The 24,832-nt window shown below is 51.2% G+C and overlaps 1 protein-coding gene across 4 annotated transcripts; it reads left to right on the top strand.

Moving 5' to 3' along the window:
* The first annotated feature begins 994 nt into the window (after nucleotides 1-994).
* Ptprh (protein tyrosine phosphatase receptor type H) lies at nucleotides 995-24,791 on the top strand. Of its 4 annotated transcripts, XM_087200950.1 has the most exons (20): nucleotides 999-1,300; nucleotides 2,073-2,106; nucleotides 2,295-2,549; nucleotides 3,359-3,625; nucleotides 4,629-4,895; nucleotides 5,516-5,782; nucleotides 7,268-7,534; nucleotides 8,147-8,413; nucleotides 17,265-17,546; nucleotides 17,829-18,095; nucleotides 19,404-19,482; nucleotides 19,569-19,640; nucleotides 20,504-20,594; nucleotides 20,912-21,002; nucleotides 21,199-21,275; nucleotides 21,372-21,506; nucleotides 22,247-22,369; nucleotides 22,438-22,598; nucleotides 23,835-23,970; nucleotides 24,044-24,791. In XM_087200950.1, the coding sequence occupies exons 1-20, from the start codon at nucleotides 1,250-1,252 to the stop codon at nucleotides 24,188-24,190; spliced, it is 3,336 nt and encodes a 1,111-aa protein (XP_087057076.1). In that variant the 5' UTR covers nucleotides 999-1,249; the 3' UTR covers nucleotides 24,191-24,791. The 4 variants fall into 4 exon arrangements, with proteins under 4 accessions (XP_087057077.1, XP_087057075.1, XP_087057076.1 ...); XM_087200949.1 differs by having other exon boundaries at nucleotides 998-1,300; nucleotides 23,835-24,791; XM_087200951.1 differs by lacking the exon at nucleotides 7,268-7,534 and having other exon boundaries at nucleotides 995-1,300; nucleotides 23,835-24,791.
* Nucleotides 24,792-24,832: the final 41 nt, after the last annotated feature.

The following is a 24,832-nucleotide window of genomic DNA, read 5'->3' as shown; positions in this document are numbered from 1 at the left end:
TGAGCTGGCCCTTTGTTCACATCTGGGACCCTGAAGTGCCCATGGCTCTGGGACTGGCCGAAGTGGGTGGCTGCTTTGTATCTGAGGTAGTATTGAAATTTACTTTAAAAACAGAGAGACAGCCAGGCACACCTGTCATCCCAGCAGTCTGGAGGCTGAGGCAGGAGGATCACAAATTGGAGGACAAGCAAGAACCCTGTCTCAAAAATTTGCAGAAAGTGCTGGGAATGTAGCTCAATGTGAAGCCCTTGGGTTCAATCCTTGGTACTGCAGCAAAAACCAAACCAAACGGAAAACAACAAACCCAAGAGATAGACAGCAGCACCAAGTGATGGATCAGGCCGGTGACAGTGAGGATGCAGGCGCACGTCCCTGGCTCAGTGCATGCGTCAGGACTTGCACGGAGGGATGGGGACCAGCCTGTACCTGAGGCCCCCTGGACGCTGGGGCCACGGGATGATCAGAGTAGACATGGCTGAGACTCGTGAAGTCTCTCACGGGCCAGGCTTCGGCTGGACTGTTTCACAGACTCCTCATCGCTTGTTTACCAGGGGTTGTCCCCATTCTTTCCAGAGGACTCAGCTGAGTCACGCTGAGCTTGAGTTGCCTGAGGTCACAACTGTGGCCAAGTGGCTATGCAAATACACATTGTGGGGGTGAAGGATAGGCCCAGGTTCCCGAGCAAGCAGTGGACCCAGTGTGCATGACATCTGAGCCCAGTCCGGGCGGAGGAGGCTGCCGGGCACAGCGACAGGCGCACCTGGCTGGGAGACTGTGGCCCCAGAGGCAGGAAGAAGTTCCAGCTCCTGTGCGACAGCCACGGGTCTGCAGCGGCAGAAGAGCCCCGAAGCCAGGCTGCTCTTGACACCCATCGGCTCAGAGGTAGGAGGGGCCCTGCGAGCGGCTTCTCAGCTGTCGCTGCTCTGAGCCTCAGGGCCACGTGGCCATTGCTGCCCAGCCCCAAAAGTCCCAGGGTTTCACTACAAAGCAGGGTGAGCTGGGGCTGAGAGTCAGGCCCAAGAGGCCAGAGGGGTGGGCAGTGTCAGGAGGACTGGAGGGGAGGAAGGAGTGAGCCCAGGGCAGGGCCCGGGCGGGAGGCTCACGCTGGAGCCTGCACTTCCTCCTCCTCCCCTTCCTGCCCGGCCGCTGGCCTCACCGACGGCTGGGAAAGGGGAAATTCTTGAGTGTAAAGTCCAGCAGGTGGAAGGACCAGGCTGAGACTCCTGTGTCCCTCACAGTGACAGGACCCATGGCCTGGGCTGCCGGGGGCCTTGGGGCCTGGGGGAGCTTGGTGCTGCTGGTAAGTTCTCCCGGGCCCAGGGCAGAGCTGGCTCCTGATGGACGGGGTGCTGGGGATGAGACTCCACAGTCAGAGGATGAGGGAAGGGACTCCCTGAACTCGGAGCCCAGAGGAGTTAGGGGCTGGTTATGTACTGGAGAAGAAAGAGGGCTCCCACTTTGGGTGAGACTGTGGAGAGTCTGACACCCAGGCTTAGATAAGTACAGTGACAGTGGGACGAGAAACAGCCCCTTAGGCCAGACACAGGGTGCTCACAGAGACCCATTGTCAGTGCCTTTCTCCCTCAGACTGAGGAGGGGTCCGCACCCAGCCTCCTCCCTCAGACCCCGGGTCCAGGCCCAGCCTCCTCCCTCAGACCTGGGGGTCCAGGCCCAGCCCTTCCTTGTGACCATGATGTCTCAATTCAGCCTCCAGTTTTGTTTTCTTCATATTTTCAGACTTTTATGGTTACTTCCCCACCCCCAGCATTGCAAGCCTGTAGTTTTCAAAAATTGAAACCATTAAGTTTATCTTTGGCCTTATCAGTAGAGCCAATGTCAGCTTCTGCGTCCCTGAAACCACACCCCTACCATACTTGACCTTGTTCCCTGCTGGAGGAATACGGATATTGGGGTGACCTTTGTCACGGCTCAGCCCTGAGCTGTCTCCTGGGCCAGGGTGATGGTTGAGCGAGGGTGGGAGTGTCGTGGGCAGCACCACCAGACCAGACTCACAACCTCTCCTGGGGCCAGTGAGGCTTAGGTGTAATTCCTTCTTCCCTGCCTCCTTCCAGGGTCTGTGCAGCTGGAGCGGGGCCAGGGCAGCTGGTGAGTGACCTCTCAGGGACACAGAGCCTCAACCCCATGAGCCTCCTGGGGGTTCCATAAGGGTCTCCCGGTCCGGGAGAAGGGTTAGGAGAAGAGCAAGCTCAGTGTGGGGCTGGGTGAGGGGGTGGAAGGGAGAGTAATGATCCGAACTGGCTGACCGGGGACCCTCATCCCGGCCCCCAACCCAGTGAGGAACCTGAGAGTGGACGCTCAGACCAACGACTCCATCAGCCTGCGCTGGGAGGAGCCCGAGGGCTCAGACCCACAGAACCTCACCTACTGGGTCCTGTGGACTGGAGACGGACACACAGGCGACACCCAGAGCACAGCCAACACCAGTGTCACCATGGAGGGGCTGCGTCCTGGGTCTTCATATGCATTTTCTGTGTGGGTGGAAAGAGATGGAGTGAACAGCAGCAGGGAGACTCTCAGCGCTGCCACAGGTGAGAAGCAACCAGTATTTGAAGCTCTTTAATCCATGCTACTGGGGATTCACTCCAAGGCCTTCACATGAGCTCTATTCCCAGGTCTTGTTTCTTTGTTTGTTTTAAGAGAAAGTTTTGCTAAATTCTCCCAGCAGGAATTGAACTTCTGATCCTCCTGTCTTAGCTTCCTGGAGTTCTGAGATTGGAGGTTGAACCACACTTAGCTCTTAATGTTTCCTTGTGGAATTGGGGTGGGATGTTTGAGAACAGACAGGAGAATGTGGCAGTTCTGTGGGTCAATAGAAATACACAGAAACCACCCATGGAAACTTCACTTTTCTATCAGCCACATAAAAATGTAGGAAAATTCAGGTGCAATCATCCTCATGAGCTATTTCATGTAGCCCAACAGATGCAAAATACTTCCATTTCAACATGTGATCTATATAGGAAGGGTGAAGGGGATCTGACATTCACAATTTCAAACCAAGCCAGCTGTGGTGGCATACCCCTGCAATCCAGTGTCCCAGAGGTTGAGGCAAGAGGTTTGCCATGAGTTTGAAGCCAACCTGGGCTACATAGCAAGACTCTGTCTAAAAAAAAGTCTAATTTCATGCCAAATTCTTCCCAACTTGGTGTGCACTTTGCACTCATGGTGCATCTCAGGTGGAGTGAGACCCTTCACTCCATGGGGCCTGTGCCGCCATATTGGATGGTGCAGGTCTGACCTTCTCAAGTCCTCCTCCTGCTTCCAGGAGTTCAGGAAGGGCAGGGACATGTGAGGACCAGGAAATAAAACTGATTTTCCCTTCTGTCCCTGTGCCCAGCCCCCAACCCAGTGAGGAACCTGAGAGTGGACGCTCAGACCAACGACTCCATCAGCCTGCGCTGGGAGGAGCCCGAGGGCTCAGACCCACAGAACCTCACCTACTGGGTCCTGTGGACTGGAGACGGACACACAGGTGACACCCAGAGCGCAGCCAGCACCAGTGTCACCGTGGAGGGGCTGCATCCTGGGTCTTCATATGCATTTTCTGTGTGGGTGGAAAGAGATGGAGTGAACAGCAGCAGGGAGACTCTCAGCGCTGCCACAGGTGAGCGGACGCCTCTGTTTTGTTTTCTTTTTTACTGGGCTTGCTATGGGGTGGTTGTGCACAGGAGAATGTGGCAGGTTTTATGATTCAGTAGCAATATATGGAAACCACACATGTAAGTTTCCACGTTCTATCATCCCCATACAAATAAGGAAAAAGAAAGAGGTGAGATGCATCATCATCAGGTATTTTATATAGATCTTAGGCGCAAAATGCAGATACTCTGCACTTAATGACCTACCTGTTTAATGACTCTTCGGCCTTAAGATGAAAGCACACTTCAGACTTAGGAGCTGTCTTCTTTGTGTGTGTGCAGTTGGTACATCTTGTTTATAGAGCCTTAATGTCTTTTTTTGTACAAGAAGCCTTTTTTATACAGTACTGTAATTTTTGCTGATTGTACTGCTCTGTACAGTCCTGTAGTTTTATGTTCTGTTATACATGACAGTACTGCATGTAAGAATTACACAAATTCAAGCAGAGTCATCAAGTTGGAGTTTCCTTTGGGCAGTTCTTTGTTCTGAATGTTGTAACATACATACTGTACACAATTCCTCATTCAGTGACCAATTCAATTCAGGATCTAGATGTACGAAGGGAACTCTGTTGTTAAATGAGAAACATCTGCAGTGTCCTTGGAACATGCAAACTACATAAAATGCCCAATGATCCATGAGATTAGACTTTTTACTTTTCTGCTCTTGAACTGAACTCTGGGTCTTGTGCAGTCCTGGACAGTCCTCTACAACTGAGCTTTGCTCCTAGCCCTGAGGTTTGACATTGGTAATTTCACTCCAATGGTTGCCCATTCCTTGTATATGCTGCTCTCTCCACCCACCTCAGTGGAAGGAGCCCATCCCAAGGGCCCTAAAGTCCCACAGACCTGTGGTGCACGTTGGGTGGTGCACCTCCTGCCCTCCCTCGGGTTCAGGTGTTAACAAAACACTGGAAAGTTTGAAAACCAAGTACTACAACTCATTTCTGTTTCTGCCCATATTATCAGCCCCAAATCCAGTGACCAAGCTGAGAGTGGACGCTCAGACCAACGACTCCATCAGCCTGGGCTGGGAGGAGCCCGAGGGCTCAGACCCACAGAACCTCACCTACTGGGTCCTGTGGACTGGAGACGGACACACAGGTGACACCCAGAGCACAGCCAACACCAGTGTCACCATGGAGGGGCTGCGTCCTGGGTCTTCATATGCATTTTCTGTGTGGGTGGAAAAAGATGGAGTGAACAGCAGCAGGGAGACTCTCAGCGCTGCCACAGGTGAGGGGCAGCTCCTGTTTAAACTAACTTATTTTCTCTCTCTTTCTGTTTTCTTTTTTTCTTTCTTTCACAAGGACTGATATGGGGTGTTTGAGAATAGACAGGGGACTATGGCAGCTTCTGTGATTCACTAGAAAGTGACTGGAAACTGCACATGTAAACTTCAAATTTCTATCAGCCACATGAAAAAATAGAAAAGGAAGCAGGTAAAATCCTCATTATGAGATATTTCGTGTAGTCCAACAATGCAAAATACTTCTGTTTCAAAATGTGATCTCTAGGGCTACAGATTTAGCTCAGTGGTGCTGCCGCCTGCCTTGCAAATGCAAGGTCCTAAGTTCAATCCCAAGTACCAAAAAAAAAAAGTGATCTCTGCAGAGGATGAAGATCTGATATTCCAAATTTCGTACCAGATTCTTCCCAACTTGGTGTGCACTTTGCACTCATGGTGCATCTCGGGTGGAGTGAGCCCCTTCACTCCATGGGGCCTGTGCCGCCATATTGGATGGTGCAGGTCTGAGCCACCTGGCTTCCACCCCTGCTTCCAGGGTCAAGGAGGTACAGGAACATGTGAGCCTCAGGAAATAAAACTGAGTTTCCCCTGCTGTCCCTGGGCCCAGCCCCCAACCCAGTGAGGAACCTGAGAGTGGACGCTCAGACCAATGACTCCATCAGCCTGCGCTGGGAGGAGCCCGAGGGCTCAGACCCACAGAACCTCACCTACTGGGTCCTATGGACTGGAGACAGACACACAGGCGACACCCAGAGCACAGCCAACACCAGTGTCACCGTGGAGGGGCTGCATCCTGGGTCTTCATATGCATTTTCTGTGTGGGTGGAAAGAGATGGAGTGAACAGCAGCAGGGAGACTCTCAGCGCTGCCACAGGTGAGAAGCAACCAGTATTTGAAGCTCTTTAATCCATGCTACTGGGGATTCACTCCAAGGCCTTCACGTGAGCTCTATTCCCAGGTCTTGTTTCTTTGATTTTTTTGTTTGTTTTAAGAAAAAGTTTTTCTGAATTCTTCCGGCAGGAATTGAACTTCTGATCCTTCTGTCTCAGCTTCCAAGAGTTTTGGGATTAGCGGTTGCACCACTACACTTAGCTCTTAATCTTTCCTTTTGTAGGGATTGGATGGGGTGCTTGAGAGTAGACAGGAGAATGTGGCAGGTTCTGTGGCTGAATAGAAATACACAGAAACCACAAATGGAAACATCAGTTTTCTATGAGCCACGTAAAAATGTAGGAAAGATCAAGTGAAATGGATCCTCATGGGATCTATCATGTAGTGTGACTGATGTAAAACAGTTCCATTTTAGCTCAGTGGTGCCGCTGCCTGTCTCACAAGGACAAGGTCTTGAGCTCAATCCCCGGTGTGTGTGTGTATGTGGGGGGGGAATTCCATTTTATAGGGAACAGGAAAGGGAACATCACCAGAGACCCCTTCCATTGGTCATGGTCTCCTGTGAGCCACCACAGCACAAAGCTAATAAGAATCAAGAAAGAAATGAGACTTAGAGAGAAAGCTGGGTCTTGGGGCTGACCAGGGGTGCTTTGGGCAGCAAAGACAAAGTCCCCCAAGGACAGCCAGGATTTACTGGTTACAAGCATGGGAAGAAAGTGAGCAGGGTATGTTTTGAAGTCACCTAATGATATAGGGCCAAACATCTGGCATGATGGCACCAAGCAGGGCTGTAAGGGAGGAGACACTACTGTCTTGCTTGGATAGCACAAACTGATGCTGGGACCAGGTGCAATTAGCAAGCAACCCATCAGGTCAGTGAGAAGCCATAATTCAGGGGAAAGGATTTTAATTGGGGTCACACTGACCTCAGCTGCACATAACTCGGCAGAGTCCTGCCACTTCACAGACCAGGACTTAGGCCTCTATGGCAGCCATTTGGGGAGGGGCTATACTCACTCAGTCTGCTATCTGACATGCCCATTTGAGTCACATAGAGCTTCAGTCTGACTCCTGATATAAACAATGCAGCTGACTGATGGAAAGCAAGAAGCAGGTGCCACTCATAGGCCGCTAGTACTGGGCATGGATGTCTGTTATACCATTCCATCGTGTAATTTATGTAGAAAGGATGTAGGATGTACATTATGTCAAAAGGATAAATGGGGTTTATGTTCCCAGTCGTATACTTATTATGCCTAACCTCATCAGTCCTCTACCCTGACCACAAGTGTGCCCAGAACTAGCCCATCCCAGGGGCTCCTCATGCCATATTGCCATGTGCTGCCATATTGGACAGTGCAGGTCTGAGCCACCTCACCTCCACCCACTGCTTCCAGGGTCAGGGAAGGACAGGAACATATGAGAACCAGGAAACAAAACTGATTTTCCCTTCTGTCCCTGTGCCCAGCCCCCAACCCAGTGAGGAACCTGAGAGTGGACGCTCAGACCAACGACTCCATCAGCCTGCGCTGGGAGGAGCCCGAGGGCTCAGACCCACAGAACCTCACCTACTGGGTCCTGTGGACTGGAGACGGACACACAGGCGACACCCAGAGCACAGCCAGCACCAGTGTCACCGTGGAGGGGCTGCATCCTGGGTCTTCATATCCATTTTCTGTGTGGGTGGAAAGAGATGGAGTGAACAGCAGCAGGGAGACTCTCAGCGCTGCTACAGGTGAGCGGCAGCCTCTGTCTTACTGTTTTCTTGTTAAAGGGAAGTAGTGTTTGTGGTTAGAAATGCCTGGAGAATGTAACCTGTCGTGTGATCTGATAGAAATACAATTCAGGCCGGGGATTTAGCGCAGTGGTTGCACCGCCTGCCTCGCAGGCACAAGGTCCCAAGTTCAATCCCCAGTACATAAAAAACAAAAAAAAGGAAATACATTCCAAGCCACACGTGTAAAGTTCAGTCTTCTGTCAGCTACATCAAAGTAAGAAAAGAGGAAGAGGTGAAATGGATCCTCATGACCTAGTTCATGTAGCATACCTCATCTAACATGCTGTCGTTTCAACGTGTGATCGGTATAGAAAGCATCCGTGATATCTGACATTCCGAATTTTATACCAGATCCCTCTCATCTTGGTGTGCCCTGTACACTCATGGCACATCTCAGGTGGAGCAAGCCCATCCCAAGGGCCCGACAGTACCGTGGACCTGTGCTGCCACATTGGGTGGTGCAGGTCTGAGCCACCTCCTGCCCTCCCACGGTTTCAGGTGTTAACAAAACACTGGAAAGTTTGAAAACCAAGTACTACAGCTCATTTCTGTTCCTGCCCATATTATCAGCCCCAAATCCAGTGACCAAGCTGAGAGTGGACGCTCAGACCAACGACTCCATCAGCCTGGGCTGGGAGGAGCCCGAGGGCTCAGACCCACAGAACCTCACCTACTGGGTCCTGTGGACTGGAGACGGCCACACAGGTGACACCCAGAGCACAGCCGACACCAGTGTCACCCTGCATGAGCTTCAGCCTGGATCCTTGTATGAATTTTCAGTGTGGTCTGAGAAGAATGGGATTAATAGTTCCAGTGAGACTCAAAATGCTGCCACAGGTGAGACGCTGTCAGTTTGTCTTTTCTTTCTTTTTCTTCTCTTTTACAATGTTGTAGTAGGTGGTTTAGGAGGATTGCCAAGAGATCATAGTGGATTGTTTAGCTCATATTTCTCTGGGCCATATTCAGCCAGATACTTGTGAGTTCACAGGAGAAAGCTGAGCCCATCCTGGTGAAGTCTTTGCTCAGCAGATGAAGAACAGTTGTCTGTGATGCCTTTTGCTTCTGGTTTTGGGTGTGGTCTTGGTTACTTCGAGACAAAATACACCCAAAGTTAAAGGAAGAAAGGTTTGTTTTGCTTACAGTTTGTAGAGGTTTCACTTCATAGTAAGCTGGCTCCAAGGATGAATGGCTTGGCAGAGGGGCATCACAGAGGAGAAATAGTTCATAGCAGGCAGAAGGCAGCAAAGCAGTGAAGTAGCAAGCATCAAGCTTCAATCCTCCTCTTGTTCTTTATATTTTACCCTTAGGACAGGTAGCACACACACCCAGGGAGGGCCTTCCCATTATCCACTCCCAGAACTATGTCAAACCAATCAGTGGACTAATTTAGTAACCACACGCCCTTGATCCCAGCATCACACACTTAACCTCAGCATCACATACTCTAGATAAAGCCTCCTCTGAAAAGCTCTACCTATGACCTCATGAGGCTTTGGGAGGACACCTAGATACCAGTCACAACAGGTGGTCAGTGTCTAAAACTCTAGTCCAGAATCACAGGCAAGTCTATTGGCAAAAAAAAAAAAAAAAGTTTGGAGCCTGGGCATGTCACTTGAGCACCGAGGGAATTGTATGTCACTGTCAATGGGACACTCTGGTCCTCAGACCCTTTTTCTAGAACCATCTGTGTCATATATTGAGAATGGAAGCTCTGACAAACAGCTAAATTATTTCATTGTAGACAGTTCACTCTTTCTAGTCTCCTGTTATCCAGTATATTAGCCTGTGTCAAAAGTACCTAGTTAAATTTAGGGTGATTAAAGTTGCATGAAATCATAAACTCAGTTCCACGCTTCATGTGGGCAGGAGAACTGTGGTAGGGTCCCCATTGTTGCCTTGTCCTCCACTGGGCTACTCCTCACCCAAATGTGCAGTGAAAGAGCATTTCCATTATTGCAAAAACATCCCCTGGGCCTCTTCAAAAAATATTTTTTGGGGCCAGGGGTTTAGCTCGGTGGTGCCACCGCCTGCCTCGAAAGCACAAGATCCCGAGTTTGATTCCCGGTACCAAAAAAAAAAAAATTTTTTTATTAGTGGATATTAGTTTTGAAAACTATTAGGGTTTGTTGTGGCATTTTCCAACATGTATAGAACATATTTTGATTATATCTGTTTCCCTATCACCCACCCTTAAATCCCTCTGCCCTCTTTTCTTTCTTTGTCCCCTTCATCTAATTGTTTCCCTTCTGCTTTCTGTTTTGTTTCATTTTTTTTAATGTACCGGGGATTGAACTTGGGACCTCGCACTTGCAAGGCAGGTGGCAGAACCACTGAGCTAAATCCCCAGCCCTCTGCTACCTATTTTAATGTCATCTTTTTGTTTTACTCCACATATTAGGGAAAACATGCAATATTTGTTTTTCTCCCTTATTTTCTTCAAACAAGGAGTTTCAGATCCATCCATTTTCCTGCAAATGACTTAATTCCATACTTGTTTATGGCTGAGTAATATTCAATTATTTGGCTAAGGGATTATCAATATTGTTCGTTTTTCAAAGAACTAGCTCTTTACTTCATTGATCTTTTCAATCCCTATTTTATTAATTTCAACTATGGTCTTTATTCTTTCTTTCTTGGTATTGAGTTTACTTTTGGTTTCCTTGCTTTTCTAAGATCTTGAGATGCATAATTAGGTTACTTATTTGAGATCTCTGATTTTTTTTTAAAATGTAGGACTGTCTTTTCTGTATCCCAGAGATTCTGATATGTTGTGTTCCTGTTTTCATTTGATTGTATGACTTTAAATTTCCCCAACAACCCATCAATCATTCAAAATTGAATTGTTTGATCACTGTGTGTTTGTAAATTTTCTGAGGTTTCTTCTTTTGTTTATTTGTAGTTTCATTTCATTATGGTCTGAAAACATACAAGAAATTATTTCAAGTTTTTGTATTTGTTAAAACTGATTTTATGGTTTAAAATATGATTTATTTTGCAGAAAGTTTCATGAGCTATTGAGAAGAACGTATATTCTGCAGTTGTTGAGTGGAATGTTCTGTAAATGTTATGCCAATATGAGCTATGGTATAATTTAATTTTGATGTCTGTTTGTTGATTTTTTTTGTGGGAGTCTGGGAGATTTATCTGTTGGTGAGAATGGAATATTGAAGTCACCTACTACAATTGTATTGAGGTCTACCAATCCCTTCATGAGTAATAGTGTCTGTTTTATGAAATTTGATGCAGTGAAGTTTCATATGTTTATATTTACAATTATATCTCCTGGGTGGATTGTTCCCTTTATCAATAAGTGGTGTGGTGGCTTTTGTTTCTTCTGGCTAAATTCAGGCTTGAGCCTGTTTTGTTGGATGTGAGAATAGCTATACCTGCTTGTTTTTAGGTTCCATTTGCATGGAATACTATTTTCCCATCCTTTTACTTTCAATCTTTGTACATATATCTTTGTTGGTGATGTGTGTTTCTTGTAGGCAGCAAACAGGTGTTTTTAAAAATCCACTCTGGCAGTCTGTATCTTTAAATTGGAGAACTAAGACCATTTAAGTTCAGAATTATTATAAAAGGCATGTATTATTTTCTGTCATTTTGCTTTTATACTGGTCCTTTCCTAGTTCTCATTTGCTTATCTACTCTGTTTCCTGTGTGCAGTATTCCTTTACATTTCTTCTTCAGTGTTGGCTTAGTGGTTCTGAATTTCTTTAGTTTATGATTATTCTTGGAAGATCTCTATTTCTCCTTCTAGTCTGAAGAGTAGCTTTGCTGGATATAGTAATCTAGGTTGGCAGTTATTTCCTTTCAGGTTGGAAATGCATCATTCCAAAGCCTTCTGGCCCTTAGAGTTTCTGCTGAGAAATATGCAGTCATTCTGAGGGATTTGCCTTCATAAGTAATGTTTTTGGCATTTTTCTCTTGCTGCTTTCAATACTCTTTCCTTGCTCTGTACTCTTGGCATTTTAACTATAATAAGACAGGGGGAGGTTTTTTTCTGTTCATGCCTGTTTGGGGTTCTAAATGCTTCCTGTACCTAGATGTCCAAATCTTTCCTGGGATTTGGGAAATTTTCTGTTATTATTTTACTGAATAGATTTTCCATGTCTTTAACCTGTACCTCAGTACCCTCTTCTACATCAAAAATTCACACTTAGTCTATTGTGTCTTAGAGTTCTTGGATATTTTGTCATGATTTATTTTTTTAATTACTATTTGAGGGTAATAATTCATCACTCTTGTCTTTTTTTTGTATTAAATTCTTTTATTGGTACATTGTAAGTATACAACACAAATACATTTCTCATTGGGGATTGTACCTTTAAATAATGCATCTTGGTTCTTATTTTTTCCCCATTCCTAGCCCTCCCTTCATGCCCTCCACCCTTTCCTATTTACAAAGACTTTATTTCCATTTTTTCCATTTCTCATCATTTTTCCTTTCCCTTCTTTCCTTTCCCCTGCCCCTCCCACTACCCCTACCCCTTTGGACCTTTTCTTCCTATTTTACATTATCGATTATTCATTCTAATCATTAGAAGGGAATGGAATTAATATGAGAAAATGGAAAAATAGGAACAAAATCTTTGTAAATAGGGAGGACTGGAGGGGTTGAAAGGAGGGCTGGACAACAGTGAAAAATAAGAACCAAGAGAGACTATGTAAAGGTGTAAATTTCCAATGATGAATGTCATTATATTGTATACCTAAAATGTACCAATGATTAGAATCACCCTTGTCTTTAGTCACTGGAATTCTGTCTTCTGCTTGATCCAGTCTATTGGTGCAATTTTCCACTGGGTCCTTTTTTTTTTTTTGGTAATGGGGATTGAACTTGGGGCCTTGCACTTGTGCAGCAGGTGGCGAAACCACTGAGCTAAATCCCCAGCCCCCCTTTTTTTTCTCCATTAAGTTTATTGGTACATTTTAGGTATAAAATACATTTATGTACATCATTGGGATCTTGTACCATTACATGAGTATCTTGGTTCTTATTTTTAAATTTATTGGCTTTTTTTTTTTTTGTACCGGAGATCGAACTCGGGTCCTTGCACTTGCAGGCCAGGCAGCGTCCACTAGGTTTTTGATTTGACTTATTGAGCTGATTTCCAAGGTTTCTGTTTGGTTCTTTTTCAGAATCTCTATCTCTGTTAAATTGTTCCTTCATAGCCTGTATTGTCTTCTTGAATTAATTCAGATTTTTATTCTCTTTTATTTGTATTGTCTTTGAAGTCATTGATATTTTAAAAATCAATGTTTTGAATTTTTTTTTTTTGGCACTGGGAATTGAACTCGGGTCCTTGCACTTACAAGGCAGGCAGTGGAACCACTGAGCTAAATCCCTGGCCAATCTTTTGAATTCTTATGTCTGGCATTTCATCCATTTCAAGATCCTTGCATTCAGTTACTGATGAGTTATGGGTGTTTGCGGGAATCACGTTGCCTGTTTTTTTGTATGTCTTGTATTTCTATGTTGTGATTTGTGTTTCTCTTGGGGTGGATATCTCTTCCACTTTTATGTGACGGTCTTCTTAGTGAACAACTTTCTTTTGAGGCCTTGATCTCCAGTACCACTCAGAGTGGAGAAAACAAGCTGTAGTGACAGTGATGACACAAAGACAAACCAGATATTAAAATACAATAAAAACCAGTTGCAAGCAACTATATCACCATTAGTAATAGAAAAGAAAGAGCAATAATAATATGGCATATGGGGCCAGGGATTTAGCTCAGTGGTTTCACCGCCTTCTGCACAAGCACAAGGACCCGAGTTTGATCCCCAGTACCAAAAAAAAAAAAAAAAAAATTAGGTAATAATAATATAGCATAAGCTAAAAGACTAAAAATAAAGAAAGGGTAAAAGCAATAATAATAAAGTAATAATATAAAAATAGGGGCGGCCGGGGATTTAGCTCAGTGGTTCCAGTGCCTGCCTCTCAAGCGCAAGGTCCTGAGCTTGATTCCCAGAACCAAAAAATAAAAAAATAAAATAGAAGGAGAAGGGAAAGGAGAAGTGGAAGAAAAAGCAAGATTTTTAACAAAAGGAAAAGGAAGATGAGAAAGAGGAGAAAAGAGTGAGAAATTAAAAATACAAATAAAGTAAATAAAATTAGATAAAAGAGGAAGGAACAACAAATTGAAAGAAAAGAAAAGGAGTGAAAAACTTCCTCCTTGCCACTGTGTTTGGGCTGATAGTTTCTTTCCCCATCTGTAATCGTGGAATTCCCAGGTACAGGGCCACTGCTGGGGCCTATGTATTTCCCGTCCACGCCCTCCTGACAGGCTGTGTGAATGCTGAGCCCCGCCTTTCCCATGGGGCGAGGCTGGTCAGTGACAGCTGTGTCCCCTCAGGGCTATGTTCACACCAGAGCCCTTTATGGTGTTTATTTCCTTCTGCACACCCACCACCTCTGCTATCCTGAGCTACCTCTGCAGCTTGGGTGCTGAGGAGGTGCCGGCTTGCTCCGGAGGCCCCTGCGCCCTGGCCATGGATGGGGCAAATGTCTAAGCAGAGGTGTATCCCTGAACAAATTGGACAGCAGGGAAAGCAAACCGACCACTAGTTCCGTGCCTGACGGGGTTGGAGACTGGAGCCGAGCTTCCCCCACGGCTCATCCGGGCACTTTCAGACCCAGCCCTTCAGAGGACCGCGCGGATGAGTCTCAGCCTGCCGGCCGTGGGGTGCCATCTGCACCTGCCCTCCGCAGCCCGGGCGCCCCCTGCTGACATTCCCAGAGGGTCTGCAGCTAACTCTGCTCCTGCCTCCCAGCCAGCCAAGGTGAAGTGTGGTTGTTCCGGGACTGGCGAGCCTGGGAGTGGCTGAGCCCTGGAAGCCCGTCGGGTCACGGGGGCTTCTGGCTCCACGCGCTCCACCCTCAGTTACGTGGAGCACCACTGTGGATTTCTTCGCAGATCCAGCCTCGGTTCCTGTCCCCTTCTGCCCCTGGGGAGACAGCGCGGACCGCTTCACACCTTTCTCTTGCATTAGCTGTCTCTAGTGCTTTTTAGCTTTCCTGTCACCTTTCTTTTTTTTTTTTTGGTGCCGGGGATCGAACTCGGGTCCTTGAGCTTGCGCAGCAGGCGGCGAAACCACTGAGCTAAATCCCCAGCCCTCCTGTCATCTTTCTTGATTCGCGGAGCTCTTCTGCTCTTCTAGTTTCTCCTTTTTTTCCCCTTAAATTCTTTTATTGGTACATTTTAGGTATACAATACATTTACGTTTATCATTGTAGTTTCTCCTTTTTAACTCTCAATCTTGTCACTCACAGTTAAGCAAAGGATTTTTTTTTGAGAGAGAGAGTCCCGCTATGTTGTTCAGGCTGGCTTTGAACCCACAGCGATCGTCCTGCCTCAGCCTCCTGAATGCTGGGATGACAGGCGTGCGCAACCACACCCAGTTAGAATATTTTAATTTTTGTTAGTGGGAATTGAACCCAGGGCCTTTGTACTGATATACATCTTTCCCAGCCTTTTTTTAATTTTTCATTTTGAGACATGGTCTTGTCACTAAATTGCCCAGGATAGGCTTGAACTTGAACCTTCTGCCTCAGCCTGTGAGGGGTACTTCTATTCTGCCATTTTAAAAATCTATCCGTGGGCTTTTTTTTTTTTTTTTTACCGGGGATCGAACTTGGGTGTCCTTGCACTTGTGCAGCAGTCAGCGAAACCACTGAGCTAAATCCCTGGCCCTCGTGGGCTTGTTTTTGAAGGGCACTAATTGCAGTCAGGAGGGCTCTAACTTCATGACCTAATTACCTCCCAAAGCCTCTACCTTTTACTACAATCATGTTGAGAATTAGGTCTCTGTGTGAATTCCGAGGAGGCAAGGATATTCAGACAGGCTTGACTCAAGCATGGCGCTTGGGTGAGCAGCCCTGGCATCCCCAGAGTTGGCCGCAAACATGGAGGCCCATTTCCATGCTGACTGGGAACTCGCATTTCCCCACCGCTCAGTGAGGTGGGTGCTTGGTAGTGCCCTGCGGTTCTAGGGCACCAGCTGACCAGGAACTGGAAATGCTGATGACCACAGTGTCCCCTGACCGCTGCTCTTCAGTCTCCACCCCTGCTCATTTTGGTTTCTTCCTAATTTTAGCCCCTAAGCAAGTTAGAAGCCTGCCTTTGGGGGGTCAGACCAACAACTCCATCACCCCAGATGGCTCAGACCTTTAGGAGGCCTATTGGGTGCAGTGTGCTGGAGAGGGTGACAAAGTGAGGCCTGAAGCCCAAGCAGTTGAACCCAGGATCTTGTAGATTCTCCCTGCAGGGACAGAGAAGGGGATCCTCAGCCCCAGGCAGCAAGTTGGGGGCCTCACAGGTCAACGCCCACTTCCTGTTTGGTGAAGAATTAGCTGGCAGAGGGAACCTCTGCTGGGGCTGGGCTCCAGCTGTTTAATTCAGTCTCCTCTGCCCCTGAGCCAGAACAGCCTCCTCCCAACACACACACACCTGGGGGCTGGTTGTGCCCCAAACAGGAGAGCCGGGCTGTGCCCTTGCCACCGAGCATGGCCTCGGGAGCCCTGGCCACTCTAGATTCTGTTGCTAAGAGGCTTCAGGCCACCGGGCTACACAAGGCGGGTTCCCATCATGGTGTCCTGGAAATCCTGACCCTACTCCTTTTACCAGTTCCTAACGCCAGCCCAAGGGCTCCATCACTCGGGGCTGGACAGCTCCACCGGGCCCAGGCACCCATCGGCACCTACTGGCATCACGGGATTGGGAGGCTGTACCACCACTGGGACCCAAAGCCCTGCAGACACCAGAGTCGCGCTGGAGGTGCTGGGGGCGGGGCGGGGAGGAATGCAGCCAGTGTGGGACCAGCGCCCTCACCTGGGGACCAGGGCGACACAGTCCTGCTCTGGTCACAGCCCTACCGGAATGAGGGAAGGGAAAGAACAGGGGGACTTTGGGAGATTGATGGGGATGAAGAGGGCTTGGTGGTCCCGCCAATCCTCAGTGGAGTTTGGACTCCTATGTCCTGCTCTGGCGAGTTGTCATTCTTTAGCAGGCAGGGATTTCAAAACTATGGGGCGGTCTCTTCTGTCCTTGGGAAATGTACCATTTGGGGTCAGGAGAGCCACTACCACCTGCCAGACACTGACAAACTCACCAGAGGGACCGTGGTCAGCAGCTGGCTCCACTGAGTTAGAGGAGCCCAGAGGCCTCACCTCTCAGCCCACACATGAGGGTCACAGGTACAAGCAGAATCAAAATTTCTCTGGAGACCAGCTTGGCTGTGGATGCACAGGACCTGGCCATCTTCCACCCTTGGCCTTCTTGGGTGAGGAGACTCAGATTGGGAGCTGCTCTAGCGACTTGGTGTGTCTAGGAAAGGGGATGGGAGAGGTGATTAGAGGGTGGGCTCTGTGGGATGGGAGTTGAATGGACTACAAATCCCATAATGCCTAGGTCTCAGAGCCTCACAAGCAGCAAGGATACAGAGAGTGAGGCTCCCATGGCTGCAGTTGGAGGGGACATGTGCTCTTTTGGAGAGAACAGGAAGGGGATGGGCGAGGCCCAGGGGCCAGAGAGAGCTCCGACCACCCTGATCCCCACAAGGCCTGAGTTTCTAGGCTCTTCGTGGCTCCTCCTCACCGCCAGAGCTCTGATAACGGGGCCGCTTGGCTTTGCTATCAGGGGGAGGTCCTCTGGGGACATCGCCCTTGTGCTGTGCCTCACCTTCCAGCTCCCAATGCGGTCACACATCTTCAGAACACAAGTGAGACCAGCACCTCAGTCTCGCTGAGCTGGGCGGCCCCTGCAGACCCCCATTCACAGCTTTACACCTACCGGATCCAGTGGGCCAGCGAGGCACAGCCCCCAGAGGCTGGGACCGACTCCACCGGCAGGACAGAGGAGACGTGGTATGTGGTGGAGGCCCTCAGTCCTGGCACTCTGTACACCTTCAGAGTGTGCGCCGAGAGGCACAAGGTGGCCAGCTCCATGGAGAGCTTCCAGGCATCCACAGGTGAGACCCCTACTCCCTGTACCTGGCATACTGGGCCTCCCAGGTGAACCACACATCCCATCAGGCCATGAGGCCAGGGGCTCCTGGGTGGACTACAAATCCCATCAGACCATGGGGCTGGCACTTCCTCAGCGGCCTGGACACAGAGCCGTACAGTCCTGGAGTTTAGTGTGAGAGTATTCCTGTCCCTTTGGGGGAACAGAAGGTGAGGGAAAGGAGGCACCATCGTCTGGGGGACTGGTGGGGCAGGGGCTCCTGCTGACTCCTCTGTCCTGTCCCCAGCTCCAGACTCTGTCAGCATTGCATCCTGCATCAGTGCCTCTGGGGGCTACGGGCTCTTCCTGAACTGGTCCTGCCCCTCTGGAGGCTACGAGGCCTTTGAGTTGGAGGTGGGCGGGCAGCGGGGCTCCCAAGACAGATCTTCCTGCGGGAGCCGCGTGTTCGTGCAGGGCCTTGGGCCTGCCCGGTCCTACACAGCCACTGTCACGACCATCTGGAGCGGGCTGAAGGCCAAGTCCGCCCCAGTGACCTGCTACACTGAGAGTATTGGTGAGCAGAGCCCAGGGCAGGGCCATGCACAGGGAAAGCTGGCAGCCCTTTCGGGAGGGTGTCTCTGGGGGCCTTTGGGGGTCTGTTTGCCTTAAGACAGCTTTCGGAGACATAGTACATAAGACATACCATTCAGCACTTAACACATTTGCCACACCCAGTGATTAATTCAGCTTGGGAATCCCCCCACGTCAGCGGTCAATGGTACAATTCCATGACCTTTAGTACATTCACAACACTGCAACCGTCACCACTGTCACTTTTTTTTTTTTTTTGGTACCAGGGATCGAACTCAGGTCCTTGCACTTGCGAGGCAGATGGTGGAACCACTGAGCTAAATCCCTGGGCCACCACTATCACTTTTAGAGCATTTTCATTACTCCATACCTTTTTGCCATCACTCCTTAATTCCCCATTCCCATCCCCCTTCCCTGGACAGTCTAATTTCATGAATAAGTACTTCCTTCCTTTTTACTGCAGAGTAATATTCTGTTGTGTGGATATACCACATTTTATTTATCCATTCATCAGTTGACAAATTAGTGGAATCATTTCCACTTTGGGGCTGTTATGATTAATGCTGATGTGAACATTTGTGTGGAAGTTTTTGTGTGAACATGTTTTTGTTTTTCTTGGGCATATACACAAGGGTAGAATTGCTGGGTCATATGGTAACTCTGGCTGTTTGACTGCTCGATTTTTACCAAATGTGGCTGCACCCTTTACCAATGAGATACTTGAAGAAGGTTGGAACTTGACTTTGGAAAGTTCTGACCATGTACCTTGGCTGTAGACCTCACTTTGCCCCATTCATCCCTTCCCAAGAATTGGATCCTCTCGGAACACTGGGTCCCAGTGGAGAGGCTGGATGCACACTGGGCTTTGCAGGCTCCATGGCCTGGGAGCATCTCTGTCTCGTAGCCACGAGGTCCCTGAGAGGACCGTCTTGCCCCATTGTGTAGGATGAGTCTGTGAGGAGACGAGTCCACATGCAGGCTTGGGGCCCTGCTGGGGCCTGCTGAGTGGCAGCCTCCCTGAGCAGCCAGGGCCTCCATGGCTGACGGAGATAGGCCGTGGGCTGGAGTCCCCCCTGAGACCGGGGACCAAGAACCGCTGTCCAGGCCGAGGAAGAGGGAGCCACTGTAGCCACTTGCCATTCAGATCAAACTCCTGGGGACCCACAGAGGAGACAGGGCTTTGTCCAGAGGGTTTCCTGTCCTTCCTGTCACTTCATATACGGGGCTGGTGAGGGTGGACCCAGGCCAGGAGGCCAGGCTGGGCTCTAAGGGCTGCCCGGCTCCTCCCCAGGGGTCATCGTTGGAGCCGTTGTGGGCGTCCTCCTGTGCCTCGTCCTTGCGGGCCTGCTGGTTTTGTTCCTGAAGAAGAGGTGAGACTCGTGCGGGACTGGCCGCCTACAGGGTGTGGGTGCACCGAGGCCTGGTGCTTGCGCCTCACCTCCCAACATCCTTCCAGGAACCGGAAGAAGCAGAAGCAGAAAGCCATGGGCCAGAGGCTTCACACAGTTCCTGTGGAGCAAACTGCGAGGCAGGTCCCCGGGTTGGAGAGGTGCTGGGGACTTGGTGTCCGGTGTCTGGCCAGGGCGAGGGGGCAGGGGCACAGCAGCCCAGGGTGTGGGAGCCCCATTAGTGGGGCTGTGAGTATAATCGGCCACTCAGAGGGAAGTGGCTGGGCCCTGGCCTGTGCCCAGCACTGAGACACGCAGCAGAGGGAGGGATAGAGCAGCAGCGGGCTCAGGGGAGGGAGTGCAGCACCCTCCAGGCTGAAGGCAGAGGGAGAGGACAGAGCATCTCTTAAATTATAACCAAATGCCATGGCACACACACTTATAACTCCAGCTATTCAGGAGGCTGAGGCAGGAGGATCACAAGTCAAGCCCAGCCCCTGAACCACCTTAGAGTTTGCCACTCAGCAGGGTTAAGCATGTCGCTGTGCAGGTGACACTGATAAAACTGTCCATTAGATAATAATCTCCTTCTTCCTGGCAACCACCACTTTCCTTTCTGTCTTTTGAATTTGATTCCCAGAAGTCCTTCAAGTAAGTGGAATTGTACATCATTTAGTGTGTGGGGACCAGCTTAGCTCGCTTAGCACAGTGGTGTCAGGATTTCCTTCCTCTTTATAGCTGAGTAATATTCCACTGTGTGGATGCATCATATTTTCTTTATTCAATTACCTGTCATTGGAGGCTTGGGTTGCTTTCCCCTTGGGGCTGTTGTGAAGGACACTATGAAGACCACAGGTGCACAAGCACCTCACTGAGCCCCTCTTTCATTTCTTTGGGGTGTACGCCCCGAAGTGGCCTTGCTGGGTCAGATTTGCCTTTCCTCTTACCCCAAGAGCACAGGGCTAAGGAGTCGCAATCTTTTCTCTCCCCTTCTCCCACACAGCTTCCCAGGGGACATCCTGGCCAAAGACTTCACTGACCACGTCCGGCGAAACGAGAAGGACAGCAACTGCGGCTTTGCAGATGAGTACCAGGTGGGCGCCCGGCCCGGTGCGTGCCTCCTTCCTGCACCTTCGGGTGGAGCAAAGCACAACCACGCTGTGCCCCAGGCAGCAGTCCCCGAGTGCGCCCTCTCCAGCTCATCTGCACCTTAGTGCATGCTTGCTGCTTGGGTCCCCGGCTCCTGTTCTCTGTTTGTCTCCAGCGGCCCCAGGCGCCCTCAAATGCTCCACAGGGTGGCGGCTGGGGTCTTCTACTTCCGTGGGTGCTGCAGAACCCCAAGTGCAGAGGGGGCGGTGCTGAGGTGCTCAGGGTGACAGAGCCAGCTCGCCACAGCCTCTGCTCTCCACAGCAACTGTGCCTGGAGGGCGAGGGCCAGCCTCAGGAGGTTGCCTTGGCTCCTGAGAACAAGGCCAAGAACCGCTACAGAAACGTGCTGCCCTGTGAGTCCCAGCTCCGCCCTGTGAGTCCCAGCTCCGCACTGCGCCGCTCCTGCTCGCTCCTGTCCCTCTCGCTCCTGCCCCCACCCTGCACAGGTCCCCTGCCCCTCTCAGTCCCTCACGGCTCCCGTGTCCCTCGCATGTGGCTGTGACTTCCGGCCTAGCTCGTCCCTCACCCTCTCTGCATGGCTCCTCCCAGATGACTGGTCCCGGGTGCCCCTGCAGCCGCTCCGTGATGAGCCCGGCTCTGACTACATCAACGCCAGCTTCATCCCTGTAAGGTCGGGGTCGGGCTGAGCAAGCTGTGCGCCTGGGGACACGGGGGCCGGAGGGCATATCCGCGACCCCCACATGCCCACCTGCCTCAACCAGGGCCTCTGGAGCCCCCAGGACTTCATCGCGGCCCAGGGCCCCCTGCTGCGGACCGTGGGTGACTTCTGGCGCCTGGTGTGGGAGCAGCAGAGCCGCACGATTGTGATGCTCACCAACTGTGTGGAGTCTGGCCGGGTGAGCGTGGGCCTGGTCCTGGGGCTGTGGCCTGAGCAGGGCCCGACCCCACCAGGACAGTGAGAGCACACCGTCTTCCCCCACACACACACACACACACACACACACAAGTGCAGGCTCTCTGCCTGCTGGGAGGTCATCGCCTGGTCTGTTACTGTCGCTGGATTCTGGCAAGGTTTGTTTAGCTCACATTCTGCAGGCTGAGGAGTCTGTTACGAAGGTGCTGGGCCCAGGACAGCTGTCTGTGTCACACTGGTGGAGGCGTCACCCGGCGAGACAGAGCCAGCTGCAAACTCAGGGCTCTCTTCCTGTTCTTATAAAGCCACAGATGCCACCACGGCACCCCCCTTATGGCCTCATTGAATCCCAGATACTTCCCAAAGGCCCCACCTCCAGATGCCACTAACATAGGAGTTTGGGGTTTTTTTTGTTTGTTTGTTTTTTGGTACCGGGGATCGAACTCAGATCCTTGTGCTTGGAAGGCAGGCAGCAGAACCACTGAGCTAAATCCCCGGCCCTACATCAGAGTTTGGGGTGACATTTCCAGCACATGGACGTCCAGGGACGCACAGCTACAGCAGGGCTGGAGCTGCCCCACTCAGGGTGGAGAGCTCTTCGCAGCTGGCAGGAATCAGCCCCTGGCCGCCCAAGGGCCCCACCCATGGCCAGGGCAGGGGTCCCCACACCCGGAGCAGGAGCGCCCCCGGCAAGGCTCTTCCTGACTGCCATGTCCTCCCCAGGTGAAGTGTGAGCACTACTGGCCTCTGGACGCCCAGCCCTGCATCCATGGGCACCTGCAGGTGGCCCTGGTAGGCGAGGAGGTGACAGAGGACTGGGCGGTGCGGGACCTGCAGCTGCTCCACGTGAGTGTCCCCCGCCAGCACTCCGGGGAGGCCCCCAGTCTCCCCGCCCACAGTCTCTCTCCTTCCAGACGGAGGAGCAGAAGACTCTGCCTGTGCGGCAGTTCCACTACCTGGCCTGGCCAGACCACGGCGTGCCGCCCTCCCCAGACCCCTTGCTGGCTTTCTGGAGGGTGCTGAGGCAGTGGCTGGACGAGACCTCGGAGGGAGGCCGGCCAGTTGTGCACTGCAGGTGAGGCCCGCGCGGAGCCGCCCTGGGGAAGGGGAGGTCAGGGAGCTGGGGCGCAGGCGAAAAAGAGCACGGAGACAAAGATGGAGCAATGAGGAGGTGCAGGGACAGAGGCCGCATGAGGGGCCCAGGGCTGGGGCAGCGGGAGAGGCAGCCCAGAGCAGCGGTTCCACCGGGCCCCTGCTAAGCCTCCCCCTCCCCCGCAGCCTGGGATTTATTCAGAAGCCTTCTCAGGTCAGGAGTGAGGAGAGGGGCTTCTCCGAGGAACCGCCTCTGGAGTTGGGGTGCGGTTCCAGTGTTAGGTGACACGGAACGCACACAGCAGTCTTGCTGGTCCTCAGCACCATCTCAGGACAAAGGACTTTCCTCCCATTTTCGAGGAACCCAACCCAGGAAGTTTCAGTTCTTGGCTCCAAGGCCAGCAACAAGCAGCCAAGCTGTGGTTGGTTTCTGCTTGGTGTCCAGGGTGGTGCCTGACCACGCTGCTGGGCTGTGTTCTGAGACTGGCCCATCCCCAGTGAACCCTCTGAAGATACCCCTGCATCCCCAAATCCAGCTACAGAACAGTTAATTAAGAAGATCACCTCACCAAGCATTTGTGGCAGATACCTGTGATCCCAGCACTCTGGGAAGCTGAGGCAGGAGGTTTGCAAGTTCAAGTCCAGCCTTAGCAATTTACCAAGACCCAATCCCCCCAAAAAAGATTGAAAACATTGTCAGTGAAAGAAGACAGAACAAAAAGCATGTAAGGCCCAATTCCACGAACATGTGATATCCAGAATGGGTAAATCCAGAGAGACAGAAGACAGATTTCAGAGCACTGGAGAGAGGAGGGCCTGGGGAAGCACTGCTTAATGAGTACGGAGTCTCCTTCTGGGGCAAGGAAAGTGTTTTGCACAGCATCGTAAATGTGCTAAATACCACCGGCTCAGTCAATTAAAGTGATTTTGTTTAAAGATGTATACAAGCGCTCAGCCGGAGAAAAGCACCTTTTTCCCCTTGTCTTCCTGTGTTTGAACCCAGCTCCTGGCTTCCCCACCCTGGCTTTCCCCTTCTGTAAGCCAGGCAATCTAAGTGGCCTGAGAGGCACTTAGTTAGACAGAGACTCACAGAAGGAAGGGCCCTCCGCTTGGCTGTGGTCATCGCTTCCTGCTGAGCTAAGCGACCCCCTCTGGACCCTTATGTGGACCCCTGGGTGCTCGAAAACACCCTGCCTGACCCTGCCTTGTCCTTGCCCAGCGCTGGCGTGGGCCGCACGGGCACCCTCATTGCCCTGGACGTCCTGCTGAGGCAGCTGGAGAGTGAGGGCCTTGTGGGGCCCTTCGGCTTCGTGAGGAAGATGAGGCAGAGCCGGCCCCTGATGGTGCAGACGGAGGTGAGGGCTGCAGGGGCTGCGGGCTGGCCAGGCGCCGTGGGAGCAGAGCTCAGCCCACCTGCCTGCTCCCCAGGCCCAGTACGTGTTCCTGCACCAGTGCATCCTGCGCTACCTCGAGCAGTCGGCCACCCAGGCCCAGAAGGAGGCAGAGTATGAGAATGTGGCGGGCCTCGTCTATGAGAATCCGTCTGCCATCCGGGCCCAGGAGCTGGAGGTCTGAGCCTGCAGCCCAGCTGTGCTCCAGCTCTGAGTCACCAAGACCCAGGTTCCTGGACCCCGGACAGCAGAGGTCTGGGTCCCACCCTGGGCCCTGTGGAGCGTTGGAGCTTGAATGCCGTGCAGGGTTGGGCCTGAGCCCCGGTCCTTTGAAGGAGGAGGGGGTGGAGGTGGGTTTCCGGCCCTCTGAGGGAGGATAGCTGTGGCCCTGGCCAGGATCTCAGGGGATCAGGCTGGGGCCTAGGTTCTCGGGAAGGAAGGACTCGAGGTCTGAGGGATGAGGGCAGGCTGGACCCTGCTCTGCTTTTACTTGGGAAGCCTGCAGTCTTCAGGGGTCTGGGGCTGAGGCAGTCCCCCTGCCCGAGGCCTCCCTGCAACCCACTGCACGTTTCCCTTCTGCCTCTAACTTATTAAATGTTTTCCCCCGAGGTTGCTCCAGTGGATTTCTGGGTTTGGCGATAATATTGGGGTGGGAGTGGGTAGGTGTGGCTGGCTGGCTCTTGTGTGTGCGGTGTATGTGCGCGTGGCAGTGCCTCCTGGGCTTATGTGAGAGGGCCTGGTGTCTTCAAGCCGGGTGCTGGCGGGGCGGGAAGGGCGCCTCAGCTCCAGAAGGGGTTCTCTAGAGTCCTAGGCCCGGGAGGCCCGG

Source organism: Heterocephalus glaber, unplaced genomic scaffold, assembly GCF_053883595.1.
Source record: "Heterocephalus glaber isolate CG9 unplaced genomic scaffold, H.glaber_assembly_v1.0 deba00001745, whole genome shotgun sequence".
Taxonomy (NCBI): Eukaryota; Metazoa; Chordata; class Mammalia; order Rodentia; family Bathyergidae; genus Heterocephalus; species Heterocephalus glaber.
This window is presented reverse-complemented; position numbering and strand designations above follow the sequence as displayed.